The 26,508-nt window shown below is 42.2% G+C and overlaps 1 protein-coding gene across 2 annotated transcripts in view; it reads left to right on the top strand.

Annotated features, from left to right (window-relative positions):
- Window positions 1-25,938, top strand: part of runx3 (RUNX family transcription factor 3) — a 54,307-nt gene extending 28,369 nt beyond the window's left edge. For both annotated transcript variants that reach the window (XM_007574568.2, XM_007574574.2), the window contains 3 exons: window positions 11,969-12,112; window positions 18,507-18,581; window positions 23,128-25,938. In XM_007574568.2, the coding sequence (XP_007574630.1) occupies window positions 11,969-12,112; window positions 18,507-18,581; window positions 23,128-23,609 (701 nt within the window). In that variant the 3' untranslated portion in view covers window positions 23,610-25,938. The remainder of the gene's footprint in view (window positions 1-11,968; window positions 12,113-18,506; window positions 18,582-23,127) is intronic.
- The last annotated feature ends 570 nt before the right edge of the window (window positions 25,939-26,508 follow it).

Here is a 26,508-nt window from a genome sequence, read left to right as displayed (position 1 = left end):
ATATTTTGATCAGTAGTATTATTTTTAGCTTTCCTTGGCAAAGTTTCCTTTTGAAAAAGATGTCAGATCTCAATGGGACAGCAGATAAAATAAAAACAAATAATTTAATATGTCAAAATAGATTGAATAGTTGATTTAGATAACATAAATTTTATTTTCCGCAAAACTAGTTTTTCCTTTACCTACTTCTCATAATTGGCAATAAAAAAATTGTTACCGATAGTATCGCGTTTTTATTAATAGCTTCCAACCCTTTTTATTTTCAGCAACATGTGAAAGAAAAAAATAAATAAATAGTATTTACAGTCATATCTGAAAACTGACATTTTCTTATCAGCAGTGGCTGTTTCAATTCAGTGAGGTTGAAGTGGCAGCTTGTTTCATAGAAATGATCTCTCTGTACAGTGAGCTCAACACCTGCTTGCATCGAGATGAAGGCGAGATACATCGTAACCCCAAAGGGACCCCCGCCACCAAAAAAGCGCACGAGTACCACCACCGTGTTTTCTTGCTCCTATTTACTCGCTTGGGTGTGTTCGCTCAGCTCCTACAGGAGAACGATGGGCGTGGGGGAAGGACTCGGCGTGGTGGTGGGGGGGTGAGCATGCTCGAGTTGGCGGGTTGAGTCTATTTGCATTTGGCACACAGACTGTACAAAGTATGCAAATAGCCAAACAATGACATTTGCTGTGTTATTTTTCCTGTGATATTGCAGTCTCTCTGCAAAGTAAACAAAAAGACAGCATGCATGTTGATGCATTTGCGTGTGCGGGTGCTCAGGCTCATGCACCTGCCAGGTGCATCTCTTTAAAAAACAAAAAAAAAGAAGAAGAAAAAAGGTAATCACCACCCCCTCTTAATATACAGCGCCACGCCCATGCTCCACAAATCACATGAAAGGGCTCACCCTCGGTCCCAATTGCGCTCAAAGGCAACTTTGATGTTTGAAAATGGAGATGAGAGTCTTTGAAAGAAAGGCCTACAGGTGTATCAGTGCCAGGGGAGGGGTGGGGGGAGACGGCAGCGTGTGAGACTCTGGGTGCTTTCCTAAACATCTATAATCTACAGGCACCAAAGCCAGGAGTCCTAATAATCAAATCCATCACCATCTAATTTCACATTCAGTCATTAAGACGGTCTGAATAAGTGCCGTTTCACACAGACAATAGAAGAGCAGCAGTTTTATTGTACTCTTAAAGTTGAGAGGTAAAAATTAACCTCTGCCGCGTCTACGGTGACTAGAGGCTGTGGCATGTTTCCTCCCCTTCGGTCACTGCCGACAAATCATGCACAGTCTTAGCGATTAGATGTAGAGCAAATATTGGCCATATGATAAATCCGCTGGAATGCAGTGGTGCGTTTTTTTTTTTTTATATATACTTCAGGCTAAGACATTCACCACATTTTGAGGTTTTGAGGCTTGTGATGGGGCGCAGATGAGCGTCTCCCTGAAGGAGTAAAGCAGAATGTCAAGCCGCTGTTTATTTTTCTCCTGTACTACAGATATGAAGACAGACATGAGAGCATGTGTGCTATGATTAGTCAATACCAATAAATTGCCCAGAGATCGGAATTTGACCATTTTTCATTAATTGAATCCGACTGAAGATCAGCAGTGCAAATTCTGAAATAAAAAACAAAACATATCTTTTAATTTAATTAAAGTCGGCCAAAGATTAGGGAATAATTTTGTAAAGTTCTTTTATTTTTTGTTGTGCTTGAGCCTAAAATCTCTACAAAAACAATCACAAAAAAAAAAAAAAAATCTGGCACATTTTTTGATTTGACATAACCCTAAGAATAAGTTTATTTTTCTAAAGGAAATCGACATCAATTTGATTAGTGCATCAGCAATTCTGATGAATTTATTTATAGATAATTAAATTACACAGAAATATGGAAGCTTGTTAACTTCTCTTGCCACCTTAACCACATCTAGAAGCTTTGAGGCCAGCTCTCCGTATGACAAATTGTTACACACAGCTATGTTAATCCTCCTGTGGTTCTTACAACAAAAAAAAGAAAATAAGATGTACCATTGAGTCCTTTGGTGTCCTGTCGCTGCAGAAAGAAGACAAAAAGAAGAATATTGTTTGATGTTTTAAAAAACAGCTAAATGCCACCTCCTCGGGCCAGCTGATGACTTTCAAAGACGCACGCAAAACAGCTTCAGGCTGCTTAAAATTTCCACATTATTTTTGCTGACGCCACACAGAGGATTAGCACTCATTAGAAATTACCAAATAATTTACCGAGGACTCAGACAGTGCTCCTTTTTTCTTTTTTTTCTTTTTTTTTTGCTCTGATGATGCAAGCAGGCGTTTTCTGAGAATCAGATGAGAACCCTGGCTCTCTTCTAAACTCGCCAGCCAAGCGTCTTTCCTGTTTACTCACCTACTAGGGGAAGTAAAATGCCCACTCTGTGTGCGCTCATTCTTCCTTATTTACACTGACCCTTACAGGAGGGGGCCATTACGACCTTTCAGCTGTAATTCAGTAAAAGTTATGATCTGCATTTAGAAAAATAGTCAATTTTTCTAGGCTGCTGCATTATGACATTAAATGGTTTTCTGCACTGGGATGGTGCTGTGGGGGCGGCTCGAGGGAATGAAGCACCTGTTGGTTGCTGGGAAAGACGAAGCGTACCACCACCCTGCGGTTTGGATATTTATTTCTTTAGACCTCGACAGTTAGGAACAGCAAGCAAATAATAGGTACAGTGAGGTTCCACAAGTGGAGACGGATGCAGTCCTCATGGCAAAGCACAGAGCGAAGCCTTGACGGAAATCGCTGCAGAAAAAGTGAGGTCAGTTTTGTAAGCTCACACCTGCAGCTCAAACAGCCCGGTGAATTCAGCAAACTTGCTGAAGGTGAAGCGAGCGCAATGGAAAATTAATACATTTACATCTCTGACATGTCCTCTGACTCACCTGGAATATCAATTGTCAGTTCAGTGGAACATTTTGCGAACTGTGTGTTTGTTTAGGGCCAATGCACTAGTCGTTGCACTTTATTGTGCGCGATCTGGTGTGCATGGAGGTGTGAACACAAAGCTGTTTGACACATCTACTGGCGTTGCATTGATGTATGTGACAGCAAGCAGCTTGCTTCCCTTTCTCACAGCTCTGCAAGAGCCCCCACCTTTGCTTCAGCACCTTGCTGCTTAGAGCAACCTGAAAACATGCAAACACCAACACACACACACGCACGCACTCACAACAACCTCATTCACCATTAGAGCTAAAATAACAAACTAGCAGCAGTTTATTGCTTTAATTTGAGCTGTCAGTGGAGCCAAATAGGCCTTCTGTGTTCGACAAGGCCAAAACAGCAGCAGCAGTGGGAAATCAGCAACGTCTGCAGGCAAGGAGCCAAGAGGGCTGAAAAACAGCCCCATTTCTATCACCCCCCAACACGCCTGCGTTCCAGTAGGAGACAGTTAAACACACACACACACGCATAAAGAACAAAGCAGCTGCACAAAGGAGGAATGATTGCTCTTTACTTGCTACGGGCTTTGCAGTATTGTTAAAGAATCCGGGTGCATTGGTTCCTATGCTGGCACCCCTGCACCCCGTCCAGCCTGCCCGAACGTGTCTTTTTTTTTTTTATAGGCCAGTCGCTGCTTCTGTCTCACACACACTGACACACAAAGCACTTTATCCCCCCTTATCAGAAAAGGAAGGCTGTGCTCTTTGCTCAAACAGTCTCATGTAGCAACTTCCGCTGTGAGCGACTTGTTTTCAGGCCTGCGAGGGGGATTTTTCACACTGCTTATGTCCCCAGAGATTGTGATGCATCTGCCTGAGGGAGCAGATCCGAGCTGTGGTCGTACAGGATGAGCTACAGATAACTTCAGAAAGCCCTATAAACCCCTATTTGCAACCGAGTCCAGAGATTTTCTACTCCCGTTTGTGAGAAAAAGAAAAAAAAAATTGCTTCCCACATTTCATCTGTGATAATAACACAGCACTGCCGTTTCATGCGTTCATATTGAAAGCCTTAGAGGAGTTATGCAAATTATTTTAAAGCAGGGAGATGTCTGTATGTGGCTAGCATTGACTCAATTTGGCCCAGACGAGACAGCCACAATCACCAACCAAGGGTAAAACCCACATCCCTCAGGGTCTGCCTCAAAACAAGAACTTTGATTTGCCCCACTGTAAATACTTGGTGGTGTGATTGGTGGCCTTGGCAAGCGGAGTGCCAAACACGCCGCCGCCGCAGAGATGCTTTGTTAGCAGGGTGCCTGGAATAGAGGTAAAAAAGGGAAGTAGAAGAAAAAAGGGTGGCAGAAAGCAGTGGGGTGGGAGCAAGAGCTCGAGGGGGGGGAGTTCAGGTCCGCTAGAGAGGAGGAAGAGGAAGACAGGTGTGCACTGCTTTGCTCAACAGATGTTGAAACGTCCTCAGCGTCTGTTGAGGGCAAACGGAAGTTTGCAGACAGGCAAGTAGGCCCCAGCGCTGCATGTGTTCAACTGTCGCTCCACATCGAGCTGACGGCTTTCAGAAGCGAGATAAGGATGCAGCTCGCGTTTTTTTTTTTCAAGCTTTTAGAACAAATAACACATCCAAGCTTATATGACCTGCAAGTGAGGATAAATGCTATTTTTGTGTTTTTTCTCAAATGTAACTGCATTTTTCACCATTTATAACTTTTTTTTTTACATGTAATCCTATGGCAACCATGCAAGACAATGCAGTCCAGGCATAGTTTTCACTATGTTTGATGCACGCATCAAGTCCATTTGTACAGTCGATGAAAATATTTACACTACAAATAAATTCTGTGAAGGTTTGGTTTCGAGCCAAAGCACGCCTTGCCCTTTGCTGCACAGATAGTGTGGAGGGCTCGTGTTGTAGTGTGTGTCTTCAAGGAAACGATTGAGTTTTCATTGTTTATTTTAATGGAGACACAGAAGGAGAAGTTGGGGAAAAAAAGGGATGAATGAAGAGAGGAAACACATTGAGCTGGGCGATCATTTAGATGTGGCATCACGTTCAAGCCCTGGCAGTCACCTCACCGAGCAAATGGTCTCTGTGTTGAGCTGATATGGGCTTTCGTGGAGGAAGGCCAGGGTGGATTTTACCGTTCATGTGGTCTGGCCTGCTCCTCCACTTAAGAGTACAGTAAAAACAAAAAAAAAAAGCTTTACCATACTTTCACTTTACCTGCCTCCACGTGCTTCAAAGGCCTGGAGTAAAAGTGCAAAATAACTTGTCACGCTAGCCTGCAGCAATTATGAGAAACTATCAGGAAATACAAAAAGAAAAAACAATTCACACACAAAACAAAGCAGGGCAGGGAACGGCGCACCCAGTTCTTCAAAGCGCAGCCACCGCCTCTCGGTGCATCCTTAATACCAGACATTTTATATCAAGCATTTTATTTATTCTTCGTAGACTTCCATAATGCTTTCAGTTGATGCGACCACTACCCTGAGAGGAGGCTAGTAAATCTACAACCTCCAGCATCCATTTTCGACACTGGATGCATATTGAGCTGCCGTTTAGGCCTCATATGTGCATTGACTCCCATCTCCCAGCTCTATCTTGTGGTTATGATATCATAGATAGAAAAAAAGAACCAGGACATTCTCTACTAAGTGCACCCTGATGCATTAAATATTCATCTGACCACGAAAACTACCCCCTCTCTGAAATGGGGCTGGTGTGGAGCCCCCCTCTGGCCCTGGGCCCCGCAGAGTCTAAGTCAAACGCAGGTGGTCAAACCCGACGAGCCGCACATGAATACAGAACCGACCAGGCTAAAGGCTGAACGCCTCAACGTGATGCATGTTTTACTTTTGCTTCTTTTTTTTTCACATCAGAATACAGCATTTTTATTTTATTGCATCTGAGTTAACTAGAAAGTCATCAAAAAGGAAATTAAATTTTTGTATCTTATATACATTATTTTACAAACAGAAATATTTCAGGTATTTTCTTCTAATAATTTTGATAATTGTCTCAATTACAAAACTCACAAAATGTCTTTTTATTTAAATGTATATATAAAATAATAAATGTAATTGCACTACAGAAATATCTGCTCAACGTAAACTTGGTTGAGGCTCGTTTTTTAGTAATTACGGCATCAAGCTTGCAACTGCAGTTTGGCATGACGGCGTTCAGCCTTTGGATCTGCTAAGGCATCAAGGAAGCCCGGTTTGGTTCCTCTCATCTCCCTCTGTTTATAGGAGATGTTGACTTCAGCTGCAGCCTTTGCTCCACAGTTTGCTTTCACCACTTCAATTGTCTCTGTTGGTTGTTCGCCTTTTTTGTGACACTTTTGCCTTCCAGTAAACTTACAAATAAAATGCTAAGATACATCATTCTGAACAGCCAGATTCTTTACAAATGACCTTTGGTGGCTTACCATCCTTATGTTGGTTGTGTTTTACAGTCTGCTGGAAAGATGTTAGTGTTCTCCATGATTGTGTAGATGATAATGTTTCTGTAATGCAGGCTGTAGTTTGTGCATAGTTTTTCCTTCCACTTAACATTTCCATAATGCATTGAAGAAGCTCTTCATTAAGAACCAGCTTCTTAAATACCAAGTTTTCTTTAGTTGGAAGTTATAATTAATAATATTTTTTTTAAAAACACCAAGTTATGATTCTATGTGGGTTTCACTTTTACAGCTGATAAACAACAATGGACTTTTAGATGATATTCTAATTGTTTCAGATGCACTTATAGCAGGTGTGCAAGGACAAAGAGTTTGCATGTTACTATTTTCTAAGAGCACAGATGCACTCTGGACTGTTCACCAGTTGACCAAATGGCAAAACATAAGCAACCACATGAACATGGTCACACCTAAGGGCAATTTAAAGTGGGCGATTACATACAGTACATGTTTTTGGATGGAGGGAGGAAGCAGAAGTACCTTAATAGCGCCCATACATGCACACAGAGAACATGTAAACTGATCAGAGAAATTCCCCAGCCAAGAGTCCAACACTGAATCTTCTTGGACAGCCGCCGTTCCACGATTGCTTTCCCCATTACGACTGGGGGAAAGGAAAATAAATACTCTTGTTAAAGAACTATTCACAAAAAATCTGTTAATAAAATGTTAATTTTATCCAAGCAAAGAAAGAAAAGAGGATAGAAAGCAGAGGGAAGGAGGGTCTTTAGCTGCCCATCAGTTGATTAGTGGTGTTAACAGTAACTGTGGGTCCCGGGTTAATGGGCTCCAGGCCTAGTTCTAATGATGCATCAAAAACTCCCACTCCTAAAAACAAAAAAAAAACACATCACCCTCTCGCATCACACTGAACCCCCCCTGCTGGAAGCTGTGAACACTGTCGCCACATGCAGCACATGAGTTTGTGTGTGTGTGTGTGTCTGTCCCTGCCAGCTGGAACCAGGCCACGGGATCTGCAGCTCAAGTGTGTGTGTGTGTGTGTGTGTGTGTATTTGTGGGCGGCTGAATGATTACTTTCATCTCTAAAGAGCCAATTCATCTCAGACCACCACTGGAAACAGAAAAACTGACCAATTACATATTTTTTCCCCCTCTGTGGCATCTGCTTTTTCTTTCCAGCCAGAGAGCATTGGGATGTATCATTTCCCTGACCTCAGCCGTTTGAGGTGGTGTAAATCTCTTAATAACGACGCAAGGACACATATAGGGGCTATATTTGGAGGGCTGCTACCCCTAGGCTGGCAGTACTCTGGTCTGGAGTTGACAGTGGTCTCTGTGTGTCAGAGACAGAAAACGCCAACCTGCATTCCTTCCACTGCAGTTTAAAGAGAAGACAGACCGACTGCAAAGCATCTGAATAAAGAGATATCCCAGAGCGCATGAAGAGGGGGGTGGTGTTCCTGAGTAACGGCAGAGACCAAAGTGGTACAGCGGCTGAGTTGGTGTCATAATGTTCAGGAAATCAAGCTGCTTTACAGCAGCAGAAGAACAGCAGTTTCTGCTCCAGCAGATTAGTCATAACTGAATTTTTCTCAGACTTGTTAAGTTCAAGGTTACTGCTGATCAGAATGTGTGAAAAAACAAAAAACAAAAAAAACGTCCTGGAGTTGTCGCTGCTAGATTCTCGCTCATTGGGCATCATTTAACATGTATTTTCACCATGGAGCCAGATACTCTCGCACTCTGGACTTGAATGCCTTTCTTAATGTCATTTTTGTTTTTCAAAGCACACCATTCTTGTGGTAATGATGTGCTTGTGGTTAGTTTTACTTGCGTTTCATTTTTAATTAAGCGTGTAGCTAGCGTACTCACTTCTGACCTATGAATCATTCTGGCATTAAAAATTAGCGTTGGTATTAGTTCTTGTAATATTAAATTAACTTAACATTTCCCATCAAAGTGAAAGTTTGTCTCGTATAGCAACACCTAATTGCTGCTAGCTGGTGAAATAATGGCACTTTCTGGAAACACAGTGAGGAAGCTGAAAGTTGTAATTTCAAACCTCATTGGACTTTAGGAGTGAAAGATAAAAAACTACTTACTCTTTACAGTTTGTCTCATTAAATCAGGGTTGCCCTTAGCACAGAACAATCTTTCTTTGAGAATATTTTCATTTATCTTTAACTACATAAATTTAAATATATTGTTATGGTGCTATGACCCATTATTACATTATTATGACCCATAACCCATTATTTTCCAACTTGCAGCTTCAACTTCTGAGACAAATATAACATCCCGTAATTAATGAGTCTTAGATATGTTTCAAGCATACCAATATTTGAGACTTTTATTTTGAAATGGGGAAGGAAGCAGCTCTTTAATTATTCTGTGGTGCCAATGAACCAATGAAGGTGCCTAATAAATACCTTTCATTGGATTGACAACACAAGCATTGAGGAAGAATCCAGCACTTTAAATTGTAGGTCTGGCTGTATTTAAATTATATCCAGTTCATAATATTACATATGTAAAATGAATAGGCCTGTGCTGGATAATTATCCACTGACCATAGGTTCTTAAAAAAAAAAAAAAAGTTTGAGCTTCATAAAATTATATTTGTTTGAACACAAAGAGCAAGAGCAAGCATTGACTTTTGTCTTCGGGACAAACAAGCATGAAAAACTGTTAAATATTTAAGCCTGAACAGGGATATTCTTGATTACAGATTTTATAAAAAAAAAAAAAACAAACGGATACAATTTGCTAAAAAACAAAAATAGTGATTTGTGGTTTTTCAAAAAAATAAAAATAAAATAACTAAAATCTTGTTCTCGGAACTTGGTGTCATGCATCACCTCATGAGATGGATGTGTTGTTATGCCCTGATTAAAAAAATCTCTTAAACTTAAGCAAAATGCTGGTCTCTTGTTGACAGACTGGAGAGAAACTAACAAAGAGCTCATTTTTAATTTTACCTTCTGGCAATTTGTTTTCAAATTACTTATCACAAAACACAACTTGTTCCCCATTTTTCAGTAACATCTATTAAAACACTGAAAAAGTGTGACAGACATAAACCGGTATTTTTACACCAGCTTTCTTGAATTCTCAAAGAAATCTTTGAAGTCCAATGACACAATTTATGTATACATATAAAAAAAAATCTATTGCTCACAAACACACCTCGAGGATAGTGTTTGAGGCTGATCATTGCACTAAATGCTGTTGATTTAGGCACATGGCTAGTAAATAAGAGAAAGCATAAATCAATTGGAACAAGATTGGAATTGTGAATGATCAAAAATAAGTTTTTTGTTCTATATATATATATATATATATATATATATATATAATTCTATAAAATTTAAAGATGAAGACTGAAAGGAGGCAGTGGGTCCAAACAAATGGACAGAGCGGTAAACGGGAGGAAACTTTACCCATGGGTCAGCCTCGGAGGGAAGATATATTGCCCATGGGTCAGTGGAGAGAAAGGACGGGCAAAATCCATATTGGTCCGTCTGCCTTGCCCTCTTTATATTGTGATAAAATATTCAAATCCAGCCATTACTTCACATTAGGCTACTCTGTAGAGATGCCAGGGAGAAAACCACAGAATGTATACATGCTGGTTGACACACAGTTTTGGTGCATTGATAGTTACATTAAAATCTCTTCCCCCCATTAGAGGCATCCGGACTCACGTCTGGCATTTAAGGTGTGTTCACATGTAAAGCATGTGCATGTGCAAATACACATGCGTCTGTCCACGTAAAAGGCACAATCAGAGTTCATTTCTTCTCTTACCATTTCCCCGAAGGGGACCGCAGAGTGATAAGGGCACTAAGTGTGTTGGTTAGTTTTCTAGGTGCAGCAGAAATGCGTCACTTCTCCTTCCCTGACTTCACCTCCTGAACACATACACATATGTGCACATAAACATCTCTTTCTGTGTTTTTTCTTTGCTACGCTGAAGACTGATGACTATAAGGTCTCATAACCTTGTTTGGGTGTTTCCTTTTGACTAAGTGCTGTGTCAGTCAGACCTGAATTTGTGTTGGTGCGTGGGTGTGTGTGTGTGTGTGGGAGAGAGAGAAAGAGCAAGATAGGGGGATGTTATTAGGGGTAGATGTAGTCACATTGTGCTGTTTTTCAAATGAGGCACTACAGATAAAGATCGTTTAACCTCATCACTTTTCAGAGACTCTTAATGCAATAATTCGCACTTTATTAGACATCAGTTTCAGGGAAAACAACATTCCTGAAGCAATTATTTTCAACCACTTACACCATCGTTATCTGTGGGTGACGTGGCAGCAGGTGCAGCTTGGGCAACATTTAGTGTCTAGCCAGTGTATTTCAAGGTCTGCTGACATTCTAATAATATTTTTGTGTTTGGCAGCTAAAAACATGGCAACAGTAGCTTCCTCTGTACATATGTTTACCTTGGATTATTCTAAAAGTAGATAGAGGGGTCCTGTTTCAATTCCTTAGTTCTCTCAAATTCAGAATGTAATTGTTACATAACGATTAATCCCAATGATTCAGATGAAAAAAGCGAAACTCATTACGTAGATTCATTTCACACATTTAAAGTAGACATGTTTCAAGCACTGGCTATGGCATAAAGCTAATGAAAATACTCAGCTTCTCAGAAAATTACAATATTACAGAACAATTTAAAACATATTTTTAATACAGGACTATTCTGGCCTACACAAACATGGGCAAGACCGCTGACTTTGGAAGTTGCCATATGAAGCTGGCTTTATAAAGCGCTGTGTTCAAGGATATTATTGGAAAGTTATGTGGAAGGAAAAAGTGTCATAAAACAAGGTGCACAAGTTACAAAAGTAATCGCGGCCTTGCAGAGATTGTAAACCAAACTCTATTTAAGACGTTGGGAGAGATCTACAAGGCAACTGCAGCTGAAGTTTGTGCTCCAAGACTTTGTCCGGAACCGGAGCTAAAACTAGTACAATCCTTATTTTTAACTGCTCCTCAACCAGAAACATCTTCTAAACCACTGTACCTTGGCTGGGGAGAAAAGGACCTGCACTGCTGCCCAGAGGTCCAAATTACAATTCAGCAGTTTCATTTAGAAATTCAGATCCTAGTGCCTGGAGGAACAACAGAGAGGCTCCAAGTTAGTGAGGTTTATTCAGACGTTTCAGTCAGTGATGATTTGATCAGCCATGTCATTTACTAGTTCTGCCTCACTGTGTTTGTTCAAGTTTAAAATTAGCAGAGCTGTCTTCCAGGACATTTTAAATACTGTACAGCTGAAGGTCCACTTTTCCTTCCACTCAACTTTCCACTGAAATGCTTGGACACGGTGATCTAAACATCCAGCTTTTTACCGTCATTGTGAAAGGTCTCAGTGACAGTCTTCTGGACAGCTTGACATAAAAAATCTATAAAACACAAGTTTTCCTTTTTGAACCGAATTATTGAAATAAATCAGCTTCTCGGTGATATTCTAATTTAACAATCTGCTCTTGTACACAAGAAAAAGACCAACGCTGGCTTCAGGATGCTTACAACTTTCCCTCAGCCATTGTGAAGGAAGTAAAACGTGCATGTTCCTCCATCTTGCAGGACACCGAGTGAAGATGGAAGACACCACGAAGATGCAGTTTTCCGACCGGCTGTCAGAAATTGAGCGCTACCAGCGGTCTATGCGGATAGGCCCGGTCAACAACAATCCACGCCCCATGCAGACACACCTCAGTACCACACAAGGTGAGGACTTCAAACGCTTGCAAGCGGCTTCCTCAAAATAAAAACCGCAACAGCGAAAAGTCACCTCACTTTGAGGGAAATTGGTTTCAAGTAATCAGAACCACAAATCTATGTACACAAAAAGTTCTGTCGAGGGCTTAAAGTCAATGTGGGGGTGGCGGGGGGGTTTAAGTTCTGGGTTGGCAGTGTGTGTGTGTGTGTGTGTGCGTGTGTGTGTATATGGAGGGGCTTGCAGGGAGCTTCAGTTCTGTCCTGGGATAACTAGTGTTGAAGAGAACCAACTGCCAGGTGACACAGCCGGCCCTGCCATCGGATTTGGCTGAACCTCACATTACAGGAATGTAACAGCCGTCCGCTACCTTGGCACTCGCGTCACTCTCAGACTGGCCGAGTGTGTGGGGGTGGGAGGAAGGCTGTGACTGAGGCTGAGGTGGTGCGATCTTTTCGTTATGCGTGTGTGTGTGCGCGCGTTTTGAGAACAGCTGCCTGGATGACGACCGGGCTGAGGATGACTCTTCATTCCTCATCATGTGTCAGAGGCTCTTCAGCGGGATATCAGAGAGAACGAGGGATGAAGGCATTCACTCCCCTCCCGCCCACTCCTCTGTTCTCATGCAGGATAATGATTCTCATTACCTTAGAGCGAATGTGTTGCTGTGGATAGGAGGGCTTGTTTGGGAGCTGCATGTGGATGCAGTCCTATCTCAGAACATCACAGCCATACAGTGTTTGGCCTTGTGCTTAAGCTTAGGCAGTGCTGAGTCACCAGTTTAGGCCTAATCTAACAGCTGACTGCTGGGAACACTGGGTCTTTTACTCGTGCTCCCCCATGTCCTTACTTTCTGTTGATGCTAATGTTGTTCCCTCCACATCCTGTACCAAGATGAAAAACACATCAGCCATTTTAGAAACAGCAGCTACCGGTAAACTTCGAAAATAGTTTGCTCTTTTTATTTATTTATTTTTTTGATTTTTTTTTTTTTTAAGTACAGTGCACAATGCCGCCACTATGATGTTAATTTTCTGTTTTGCCAGAAGCTCTGTGGGTTGTCTGCCAGCAGAAAGCCCCTTGCGGCTAAGCTTAAACTGGGAGCTTTAAGCTTCTGAGGCCCGTCTTGAATGTGCGGGGCGCAGAGGTGTGCAGACACAGTCCAGACGGCAGACTCCTCGCGCAGGATTAGGGCGGGAATTAGAGCATCACAGGCTTTTGGGGCTTCAAAGGGCTGCAGTGTTGCAACACACACTTCTGCAGCGCATAAACGGAGAGCCGACAAAACATGTTAACATCAGCTGGAAGTGTCAGAGACGCTGAAGGCCTTGAGCTTCGTGTTACAGCTGCAGAGGAGGGGAAGGGCCATAAAAACCACACACCTTAATCTGTGGTATTAGCGTCATGTACGCCGCACCGCAGGGCAAGAGTGGTAAAATAATTAAATAACAGAGTAAGATGGCCGGGGCCCTCCCTCCCACTTCACCGTCTCCTCTGAGCAGCTTCCAGTACACGCAGACGACAAGGGCTGCAGAATTAGAAGCAAAGCTCAAACAAAAATAGACTTGCTGTAATAAATCCCATCTAGAGACGCGGGGAGGTGTTTACATATCAACAACACGCACTCCTCGGCTTTTTTCAGCCTTGCCAGACGCAGTTGTGCTCCGCTGATACTTTACATCGCAGAGCCTGTTTGTTTGAGTATCGCCGGGTGATAGATCGCCCATCAGCAAGTTATAATTAAATGGATTCCCGTCTCGCTGTTACAAAAGATGTTTTCCATTATCCTACATTTTCCCCCTCCCGAGAAACGACGAGAAAAGAAGAGGAAAATATGGTGTCACCTCTCCTCAAAGCCCTCTTGCTTCATTTTGTTGACTGAGCTGTGAAATACTGTCTGTACTGTTGTCAGCAGGACGCGTCTTCAGACATCTGTGCAAAATCTTAAATCACACAATTGCACCATGGGGCACGTAGAAAATAAAAAACACACCGTTTCTCACACACAGAACGGTGTTGTAAGTTTTCTGCTCGCACCCGAGACAGACGGGGTAATTAAGAGCTCATTACAGTGCATGCAGTGACAAGATTCCTGCACGCTGGCAGACGCTTCATTCGCTGCTTGTTTTTGTTCTTCGGTGGCCACAGGTAAGCCTGCTAGACATGTGGAATGATTCTCAGCCAGGGTGGAGGGCTGTGTGCGTGCGCGTGTGTGTGCGTGCGCGCATGTCTGCGTGTTTGAAAATGTGTGGTTCGCCGAGTTCAGCCAAGCAAATCTGACACTCAGACAATCAAGCACTAAATTGTTATTCTGGTTTTCAAAACCTCAAGCGAGATACATGTGTAGCCGACTGTGTCTGTGGGTGGCATCGTTTGCTTTTTTCCTCCTCCAGGTTCATGCGAGTTTGACAGCATTTTATAGTGTGTACACAGGTATTTCCAGTCTGTAAGAAAAGCAAAAACCATGATTGAAGAAGTGAATTAGCTTAAAGGGTGGAAAAAAAAAAGAGGAAAACAGATTTCAGTTTTTTTTACCTTAATCCAGACAAAAACTCAACCACCTCCTGGCACGAGCTCTAACAGACGGCCGAGAAGAAAGAACGTTTTTTAACTTAAACTCGCTTTAGCAGTTGAGAAAAGGGAAGAAAGGAAACGCAGCACCAATTTAATCATCCAAACAGAAAGTGCTGGCACTTTTGAGGTGGTATCGTTTGACATGTTATTTGTTCCAACACCTGTGTGTTCCCCCTCTGAAGATGAATATCAGACCCAAAGCATAACGTTCCACCATCCAGCGCTCTGAGCTTTGATGAGGGCTCAAAAGCGCCTTTCTGGGTGTCTCACAATGTGCGGTGATGGTTTTAATATCAGCTGCTAAAACTTTACAGAACTGATACATTCTCCCCCCGGTTCCTTTTTTTCCAAACCATATTCACTTTTTGTCCTTACAATGCCCTGCAAAGAAGACATTTACTCAGGTTTCAACCACAAACCTGAACGTATTTTATTTTCACACAAAATGGTGCATAAATATGAAGTGGTAGGAAAACAAAATGGGTTTCAATGATTTTTCCCTTTTTTTTTACATAAACCTGTAAATGTGGTGTGCATTTATATTTAACCCTTTTTACTCAGGATACTACTAAATAAAATCAACTGGAACCAAATTACTGAACAGACATGGTAGGTCCCAAACAATACAAAACTATATTAACTGGGAAAGTAAAGAATTATTCAGAGATTCACTCAAATCTGACCTTTTAGTGAGAATAGCAGAAAAAAAAAAAAACTCCACATCACACATGGCCACAAACATCATTACCACAGTTAAACATGGTGGTGGCAGCATCATGCTGTGGGAATGTTTTCCTTCACCTTAAGCGGACACAAATGGTGGATTTAGAAAAGTCATTAGAAAAACTTGAAAAGCTATGGAAAATTTCCATGTGTGGTTGAGCAAAACCAGCAGAAGTAGGAGAGGCAACAACTCAGGGCGCCTTAATATTAATGTGTGTCTTTACAGATTTTTATTTGAAACCCATATATAATTTTTCTACCACTTCATAATTTTCAGCTACTTTGTGTTGGTCTATCACATAAAACCCCAATAAATCAGACCAAAGTATTTATATTTTGTAAAGCATTTTACATAAAAAAAAGAGCAAATCCATTCCATGTATGACACTTAATACAAATGTTGTTACTTCTGGCTTCATTTCGCTTAACTGGCATTCATCTGCTGCAGCTGTGCCTTGGCAGTCTCTCTCGGTATCTTAACGTCGTGGCCTCTGGCCTGGACTAAACTTGAGAAGGTTTTTAATGCAGCCGTACCCCCTCCCGGCCCGTCCACAGCGACCACACTGTTTACTCCGCATAAACAAGCCAGCTGGACCCCCTGGTTTGAGGAGGCTGCGCTGCCGCCTCGGCTGGGAGGCGCACAACTAATTCACACTCAGAGTGACATGATAAGCCAATTAGAAGCGGTAGCGGGGCAGGAAATTAGCGCCGTCCGGTAGCGGCGGGGATGTTTGAGAGGAGGCGTCATGTTCGTTACGTTTCTGCCAAACCAAAGCAGGAGGCGCTGAGGCTAATACTACAGAAAAGAACAAGGAATCTGGAACAGCCTTTTAGGCGCTCCACTTTACTTCTGCACTTCAATATTTACATAATATGCCAGTGGCTGCCAGAGAGTTTATTTGTCATGGTACCTGAAAGTTTTACTTGTGGTTAGTTTTTTTTTTTGTCACCCAGAAATGAATTTTCAAACTGAAAACGTTTGTCCAAAAGGAAATCTTTTGAAGCCATCAACTTTGTGAAAAACAATGAAAAAGGAGAAGTGAGAGTGAGTGGAATTTTTTTTCTTTTTCTTTTAAACCAGACTCGGCTGTTTGTGTAAGTCATAACTTCACATCAGAGTGAGGCCGAGTTTTACATTTCAGCAATTACAGAAACTACATGTATCCCATGAACAGTCTCTATTGAGTCCGGGGTGAGACGGGAAGGGCGGGCAGACGACCAGCTCTCAAAGAGAACGTAGGATTTTTCAGCCCATGTGTTTGTTTTTGCTCACGTTATAAGTGAGGGCTCAAAAGACATATCAAATGTCCCGCATAGCTGAGCCAAGGCCATGTTCCTCCCCTCAGTAACACGCTCTCTTTCTCTCTCGCGCGCTCTGCTTGCCTCGGTTGGCGTCTTTCTTTCTGTCTTCCTCTCTCCCTCACACACATTCTCTCCCCTGTGTGACGCCTAAGGCCTGAGCGAAACAGGAAGTCAGCACAAGGACCAGTATTCACTGTGTCTCAATGACACGCTTCATTACGCCAAATTCATTACATGTCTCAGAGGCGTTGCTAGATCCGGAGTCATGAGGACGGGACGCCATTTTGGCTCAAGCGACATCTCAGCCAACCCTTTCATCTGCACATAAACTTCAAAAGCAGAAGGGTTTATTCTTGTCATCCCCAAAATTGCACTGGAACCGTCCCAGAGTGGCCTAATTAGTGACGCAGTCAACACTTCACCATTCCCCGCTCCGCAGCTCCTCCTAGGGGGCTGGTCCTCCTATTAACAGGGGTAATCTGTGCCTCTGGTATTGATGTTGTCTGCTGGCCAATCAAAATATTTGAAGGAAATGTTTATTTTCTTGAGCGAATCGCACCAGCTGCTTGCAAGCTTTTCTGAATAAGGCCATTTATGTGTAAGAATTTGCCATTGTGAGGCGTAGTGCGGGACCTCTCGGTGGCTGAGTGCTGATTTGGACATTTGCAAAGGAAGTGAAGGGGCTCCAGGGGAAGCAAAGATCTTACACAAGCTGTGGCTGAAAAACCTAGTGCCACCCCCACCCCATCCCCATCTCTGCCCTTTGGCATCATTCGAAGAACTACTTGTCACATTGAGAGATTGGAAGTGTACTTAATTGTTGCATCAGAGTCATGGCTGATTGCTTGTGCCTTAAAAAGAAAAAAACAGAAAACCATGTGATACATTTGTAAACAGAGCTTCGTGCAGGTTGTCTGGTAGCAAATACGCCATCTCAGACTTTGAATAAATACTAACTGTTTGACCCAAGTCCGCTGCGGTGTAGCCTACAGGTGTGAAGCCGGGTCCCACGCGTTGGGCCAGCAGGTTCTTGACCTTTCCTTCGCTTCCTGACAGCTCTGCTGGACAGGCTACCGAGTGTCCTATGCAGAGATCTCACCTCCTCCAGTGTCTCGCCTGAAGGGCCCAAAAATACCTCATATGCACCCATGGAGCGTGTTTTTCCAAGCCTGGTCTCACAGTGGTGAGAAACCCACCCCCTTCTCTTCCCAGTCTTCACTGCTCGGTCAGCAGAGGCCAACTTGTGACAGGAACAAACATCTGAAAACCACCAGGTGTCAGGACAGTTTGGACCAGTCAGTCATAAAGAAGGCTATTTGGATTGTGTTTTAGGTTCCCAAGCCAAACACAATGATTTCATTACTATAAACATCAAGTATTTACAACCCATACATGTGTTTGTATATTCAAATTTTAAAATCATCCAGAAATTGCTACAGTTTCTGACAAAGGGCATAAATACCAGTAATTATTTTTAGTTTTTGATTAATACAAAAAAATAGCAAAAAAATAAAAAATTAATTCTAAAATTTTACATTGTGAATCTTCTCAAATCTAAGAGAAGATTCCGACTCAAAATTATACATATGGGCTTAATTAAATGGATACACCAGCTTAGTGTGCTGTTGCTTGTTGCACTCTGACTGGACACATTTTAAGCCACCAACTAGATTCTGGTATCATTCTGAATGGATATTTGAGTTGTAGGGAATGTTTGTGTGCACAAGAATTGGGTACTAAAGTGTATATTACTCATATAAGCAGATCCCAGTATTGACCTGCCGGTTCCTTTGTGTTTTGCTGCAGGTCTGTGGCCGGAGCAGATGGATACGCCCACTCTGAAGACCTGTAAGGTGGAGGAGGATCTGAGATCATGGCCAGGTGAGGGACTGATTTCTCCCTTTTCATGTTTCCATATCAACGCAACTCCTTTGAGATTCTGGATTTGGAAAAACAAGCATGCATGTAACGTAAGGGGTGAGGTCTGTTTTGATTTTGTCTGAAGAGCCTTACTACATCCCATTACATTCCACTAACACCACCACTGAGTCTCCCTCCTTCATCCCCTCCTACTCAGTCTTTCTTTCCTTTGTCTCTGGGTGATGTGGATCTTTGCTGCTTTCTTAGCAGCCCCCACTGCCACTAATCCATGCCTTACCCAGAAACCACCAACCCCACACCAGACGTGCTGAGTCATCCACTCACACTGTAAAGAGGACCCACTTTCAGACACAAAGAAGACTTTCAGGACAGGGTTTAGTAGTCTGACTTATGAAAACAGATATATGACTTTTTAAGCTGCTATTTCCAAGATTTGAAACTAGTCATAGACACAAAAGACCGGTAGTGACTGCAATAAATCACAAGGGAGAATCAGCTCCGAGGAAAGGATTTACTTAACAAATAAACATTGTAATCGTGCCACTGTGCCTGTTGATACATTAGTAAAATCTCAGGTTTTTCTACAATCACAAATTCCACTTCCCATTGCTTGTATTGCATGTCACAAGTGGAGAACATGCAAAGAGGCTGTGCTCTGGCATGATGAAGCGTTACCATAGATGAAGCTTTTGGTGCTGTTGACCGCGGTTCCACAGCAGAGAGGTGATTGTCATTTGCATTCAACTTGAAGCCCCGACTGCAAAGGCTTGATGCTTAAATAAACACCTGGAAGTCATTTGTGTTCATTTGAGTCTCCTATTCTTTGGCATGCATAGCAGCAGCAGCAGCAGCAGCCTTCTCATGCCTGTCTACAGTGACTGCTCATCTTAATGGTATCCACTGTTCAAGTCACCCAAACCAGACAGTGAATCAGAATTGTTCTGATTAATACTGAGACGCAGCGAAGTCCCTTCAGGAATATCACTATAGCACGTAGCTGCACCAGCTGGAGATCTCTTTCCCTTTTTCCTTCCCTCCACCTTATTTGCCTGAGACACCATTCCCTGGGCTCTGCCTGTCACAGTTTGCATCAAGCCTGAGTAAACATTTCACAGGTGAGCGCCTGGATTTGCATCTTCCCATCACCAGCTACCACAGTCGGATAGACACATACACACGTATGCGGCCCGATGCACAATTAAGCACACATGGAGGCGATCGCTTCAATCCTGCCCTTATGTTAACAACCAAAATCAGTTTCTCCTGTAGGCAAATGAGACAAACCTCTGGGCCTATCTGGGTTACACGCTTCAGTGTAGACTAGTGGACTTCTTGAGCTATGTAGAAAGGAGGAAGGCTCCGCCCTTAAAAGAGTTTGCAGGACTCGGAAGCAGCGGAGAAAAAGAAGGGGCGCTGGAACACAATGTTCTCAATAAAATCCCTGATTCCCACCTACCCACTTCACAGACTGGGAACATCACAGACGGGAGACGGTGCCAGCGAGCCCTCTGGGTTCCATCCCTTCTCCTCCTGTCCCTGCAATTTAGTCAACACGTTTCAGATGAGTCTAATGGAGATCATGTGTGGGGTTTGTGCCGCAGAGGTTACAGGCAACTACTGCGAAGCTTGGTTGGGAAGACCCTCTCAGCCAAAGATGCACTGCCGTTACCACAGCCACAACAGCAAAGTCTGTACTTACAGTGGGGTGGGGGTGGAGGGTGGAGATGCAAAAAGGTACGCAGGAGAGAGAAAATGCAGACCTCCTCTCAGTTAACGCAGCAGTTTGTTTAGCTCTTTCTCTCCTCCAGAGGGAGCTACTGGACCATGGAGCCTGGAAGGTGTCTGCAGACACCTTGTGGCTCGCAGCCAAGAGCCTGAGCCTGAACAAGCCCATTAAAGTGTTGTGATAAGTGTCCAATCCAGTTTCCCCTGACAGAATGCAGGAGTCAATCCCTGCCACAGTTTAGCCAGCATGTTTCCACCAACTCCAATCAACAGGGAGATCATAAGCAGGGTGGGCACGCAGCAGCCATAGCCTGCATGTCCCCTCCCCAGCTCCACCCTGACGCCTAAATTTAGAGCACGCAGGGAGAGACGAAGAGACACACACACACACACACGCAGAGAGGGAGCAAAGGCTTTTTGGGAGTCCAGTAGGAAATAATCTGACTCCACTTCACCCGAATCAACAGCAGCTGATGGCTTGGATTTTCCTTCCATGAAATCAGATATGGAGCCGACTGCTGTCCCTGGTAGACTCTGGAAAAAGAAACAGCACCCCCACCATGAACAAACTCTCTGCTTTTACACAAGAAAAGTAAAACAAAATATAAGAATGTGTGAGGAAGAGAAAAAAAAAAAAAACATCACAGAATAGCCGAGCCCATGGAAATTACAAAGGCGTATTTTCTATTTTGTTGCTGAAAATGGATCCTGTTCTCCAGACACAAGGAGAAGAGATTTGAAAAAACACTGCAGCACGCAAGCTTGGCATCCCCCCCCCTTAGGGATGTGGCGTGCAAGCGCTTGCCATTTCATAAATACAAGCTCTCTTTTCTCTGCCATCCAAATCACTATTTTACACTTAAAGTCATGTGGGCACATTGAGCCCAAGAAAGCCACATTAGGAGAAACAAATAACCAAGAACGGAGCTCTGTTTGGATAAACTAACGTGTGTGCAGGTGGCAGGTGTGGATGCGGTGCTCACTACGCTAACAGCAAATATGAGGAACTTTCTCCAACAACCAAAGACATTAAGAGGGCGTTTTCAGTTCTTCCGTGTTTAAACGTGACTCTTAGTCATCAGACTTTCTTCTGAAATATCCGAATGTCACAGGGACTCAGATGGAGCTTCGTATGTACAGGTGCAATTAAGTAAATTAGAATGTAGAATGAATGTCAAATAGTTTGCTTATTTCAGTAAATAAACAATATTTAATATGCGTTTAATGGTAAATATATTTTTGTAAATTTTAGTACCTTTTTAAGTACAGGCAATGAAAACTCAAAATTCACTTTCTTCTCATGTGGGGACACTATATTTTGCCCACAGGGTTTTTTTTAGTTTTTGAAGTTTTGGGGGGGGAAAAGTTTTGTTGGGAAAAAAAGAGCATGTAAAACCCAATTAATAATTTTGACAAAATTCACAAAGTGTGGACTACAGGTGGAGTCAATAGTACATGTGTCATAACACAAAAATGAAATTGGTTGTGACTGTTTTAAATCCTCGTTTAACATCACTCTTGAATTAGAAACACCAGAAGCGTCTTATCTGGGTGAAGGAAAAAGAGACAGCTCTTCCTTTCAGATGAATCTTTTAAATTAATTAAAATTTTCAGTGTGACGATTCTACAGATGCTGATCATTTAGGGAGTCATGTTGTCTGAGTGTGCTGCTGTTTTGTCTAGTCCCAAGTCAGTGTTACCGTCTACCAGGAAATTCTAGAGAAATTCATACTTCCCCTAGCTGATGAACTTTATGGGCATGTGCATTTCATTTTCCAGCAAGACTTGGCACCTGCACAATGTACCAAAACCTGCCTTAATTACCACACTGTCACTGGGATGGAGCCAAAAGCAGATAAGCCAAAGGCAGCTATTAAAGTAGCTGGCATTCCTCAACACCTTAGTAGTCGCCTCCAAGATGATTGACTCCCAGCTATGCCACATTGAATGCAAAGCAAAAGGAACCTCAGACAACCCAGAAACCCATGCATGGGTATATTTTTCAGTCGGCTGACATTTCTGTATTAAAACAAGCTTTTCATTGACTTTTCAATGATTTATTGTGAACAACATCATATATTTCTTTATAAATAAGGAGGGAACTAAGGAATGAAGACATTTCAAGCCTGCTTAGAGGCTTTCAACTTTATTTATATTTCCCTCCTGGCTGTTAAATTACATGGACCCAGAAGGATTCAGCTTCGTTACCTGTAAGCTCACAGTTAACATTTAACTTTGACAGGATCTGCACTGCGATACACATTTATACATGAACAGAAAACGTCTTTCTTCCTCTCGCTCTCTCTCCGTCTCCAATTGTGAACGTCCGCCTGTTTCACTGAAGTATGATTTATGACATGTTGCACAACAGTGCAACAAGCCGTCAGTGTTTATACAAAGCACCCCTTAGCACCGACAATGCCTCTTTTCATTGCTCAGAGGACAGAGAGCTGTACGTTGATTTCCTTTTGAAGGACCGGTAGGAGGGCGCTGGCGAGGGGGGCCTTTTCATAACTTCGGTCTTGTGCACCAGGCTGTGGGATGATGTGCTGTCAATGCTTGATGACTGTTACCGAGCCAAAAAATGTCTCAGTTCATTACTTTTGAGCAAATATTTCCATAGAGTGGTTTATCGCAAGAAATTTGAGAACAGAATGAAGGTTTAGGAAGGTTTGCTCTGGAAATGTGTAATAGTGCAGAGAATACTGATGTTTGTAAAAGGGAAATGTTTGAGCCCATTGTTTCATCACGCCGACAGTGGTTTTCCATCATGGATGAATGCTTCTAACGGTTTATTATTTGTCTTTGTGTCTCAAAACAGGGACTACAGACCTCTTCCCACAGAGGAGTACCTTCCCGTCTCTGTCCCCACTGACAGACCCTCGCTTCTCAGACCCCCGCATGCACTACCCGGGGGCCTTCCCTTACTCTGCCAACACCTCCAGCACCGGCATAAGCGGTCTTAGCATGTCGACCTCCTCTAGATACCACACCTACCTGCCGCCCCCTTACTCAAACAACCAGTCTCAAAACTTCCAGTCCAACTCTTACCTGTATTACGGCACGGGCTCCGGATCCTACCAGTTCTCTATGGTGGCGCCAGGAAACACTGGGGGTGAGCGCTCCCCCACCCGCCTCCTTTCATGCTCCGGGGCCACGGGCACCGGAGGGACCAACAGTCTGATGAACCCGGGCCTGAACACCCAGAGCGAGGGTGTGGAAGCCGACGGCAGCCACAGCAACTCCCCGACGGCTATGAGCGCTTCAGGTCGTTTGGATGAATCCGTCTGGAGACCATATTGACTGGAAGAGAGCTAGAAAATTGGGAGATTGGGAGTAGAGGGTGGAGAAGTGAAAAGATTGATGAACAACCAAGCTGAACACTGAAAGAAAAAACAAAACAAAAAAATGTTGCATGTTTGCCTTTGTTTTCTTGCTTTAAAGACTTTTGCTTTTACTGTTTGAAGACATTTTGTTGTTTCAGAGTGAACTCTTGCACTGCGCTGAAACCTGTACTCTCAAAGACCTTCCAAAGCCATACGAGTCAAGGTGGCACTCAGTGGAGACTGTAAATAATTGTTAGAAACCCATCGCAGTGATGTAGACAGGTACTCGAAGTCAAACGAACAACGGCGCGGAGATGCAAACAATTAGTGCGACTGCTGAGATGAAAGCCACAGCAGACAATCATCAAACAGACTGCTCAGACTGATCCAGCCCACTTGGCAGGTGGAGAAGAAAAGTCAGACTGGTTTTCTGCTCCATGACTGACTCCTCGCTAAGCAAGGCTGCACTGCTGTAGCAATCGGTCCCTTTAAGCTTTCATTTCTGTAAAAAATTTGCATCAGATGTAAAAATGTTTTCAGGAGCATACAGGGCTGTTTCATGTGCTCAGAGTACTTCTGCAGAACCTTTTGGTCTATTTATTATCCACAGAGAGACATTAACCCTTGGTTAGAGAGGAAATGTCTCCGAACAATTGCTGCATTATCGAGAGACATGCGTTTTCAAGTTTAGGAAATTAATTCTCTGCTGTTTCATCATGTTCCAGCAGGACAATGGATGAATAATGAAGGAATAAGACAAAAACGGTTTGGTTTATTTTCTGCAGATAAGTGGAGTCCTGTTGTCTGTATTCCTTACTTTTCCTACTTCTTTATTCAAGCTTTTTCGTAAGTTTTAAAGTCCTCGCCAGAATTTATTTTTATTTTCATTATTTTAACTGGACAACGTGGTTTACTTTTGATATTTATTTGAGCCAAACCTTGGGGAAATGTATGCAAATACCCCAAATCCTTAAGCATTTCATGTTTCCTTTTTTTTTTTTTTTATAAACATTTATACAGTATATTTACCATGTTTGTTAAGTATGAATTTGGAGTTTTTGTAATATATTGCAACTAAATTATGAAAGAAAACCTTTTAATGTAATTTTGTTGCCTTCCAATGTAGCTTTGGTGCACTAAAACCTTTATTCCAAATGGACTATGCCCAAAAAGATCCTAGAGCCATGATCTTTTAGATTACTTACAATTTGCCTTCCTGCGCTTACAAAACAAAAAAAAAGCTAATTTTTGCACTATTTTTTTTTTACTTTCCTTATATTTTGCTTGATTTGAAAGTGTGCAGGGCAAAATATGAAATATTCCTGTGCATGTTGTTTAAACACACTTCAAGTGTCCTTTTGAAAAATATTACACAAAGATAATAATCACAATCCTGCAGCACAGGTGTGTCTGCACACTCCCCCCATCCTGAGTGCCTTTTTACAGAGACAGAGGGAAGAGGAGGGTCCAGAGTGGGATCTTCTTACCAACTGTCTCGTTCTGCACAGGTCCCTTTGTTCCGAGTCATCAGTAGTGCTTTGAAGCATTTGTGGTCACAACTGTCCCCTCTTGTTCTAACTTACTAGCGTTTGTTCACTCGCCTGTACCTCAGCTCTCCTGTGCCGAGAGCTGAGGTATTTGCAACAGATATCAGGTGTCTGATGGCTACAAGACTGTAGTCGTGACTCAGAAATGGTTGCCACACAGCTGAGGTTTGATCTCTGCGTGAATAGTGACCCAAACACGCTTGCATTTGGAGCTCAGGTGAAGAAATACACGTATGCAAGACGTTTTCAGCTTTATTCCACAAATGTCTAATTCCTACTAAGGAAAAGCATGTATTTTTAGCCACTCGAACCTCAACTCTGTTAAAAACAGGACAATCATGCAGCTAGAGAAATCACATGATGTTTGTGTGGTTACTTTCTATAAAAACCAAAGATCTACACAACTGCCTGTAAAACTGTTTAAATGTTGAGATTTGTGGAAACTCATCTGTGTTGAATGAACTTTATTGTCCTTGTTTATGCAAAACTATGAAGCCAAAGTGTACAAGTCAGTCCTATTTTGTATGTTTAATTAAAGAGCACAATGTTCCATCAGTTTTCTTTTTAAAAGAATCCCAGTTTCATTTTAGGTTCTTCTCTCTTCGTTGCTCTCTATGCTGAAAGCATGTACATCTGAAACTGATATGTTAATTTAAAAAACGTGTATGTGCTGAAACCATTACTGCTTCCATATGAGTGCTTGTAAAGTTTGCGGATAATGTAGTTTTTAATCATTTTAATTAAAAAAAAGATGCCTCACTTCTGTCTTCAGAATTTATTTTTTTATGGTAAAACTACATATATTGCACCTTACAAAAGTATCAATACCACTTAAAATTTTTCACATTTTGTCATATAATTTTATGTGGTAGACCAACACAAAATAGCACATTCAAAATATTTTTAAAATTAAAATATCTGGAAATGGTGGCATAATGTATGCATATATACCTCAGTTGAGGTCGAAATCATTAGCCTCCCTATGAAATTTATATATTTTTCAAAGATTTTTCAAGCACTATTAAATTGATAATTTTTCAATACAGCCTTTCTAAGCAACCTTTTTCTTATTTTTGGATGCTTAGATTAATTTACTGAAACACAGAAACTCCATCATAAACATCAAATATTTTTATACCCCTAAATAAGGCCCCACTAAGGCCAATGTCTTTAAAAAAAACAAACAAACAAAAAAAACACTTAATTAATGGCAAAAAATGCAGGTGGGACGCAGTTTGCTTTAAGTGTAAATGGCAATTGGACAATAAAATATAAAAATTAAACATAAATCCATAATAACCTGGATAATCATCGGAATAATCGATGCAT

This window comes from Poecilia formosa, unplaced genomic scaffold, assembly GCF_000485575.1.
Source record: "Poecilia formosa unplaced genomic scaffold, Poecilia_formosa-5.1.2 Scaffold8, whole genome shotgun sequence".
Classification (NCBI taxonomy): Eukaryota; Metazoa; Chordata; class Actinopteri; order Cyprinodontiformes; family Poeciliidae; genus Poecilia; species Poecilia formosa.
The sequence above is the reverse complement of the archived record's forward strand: the minus strand, read 5'-3'. Positions and strand labels throughout refer to the sequence as shown.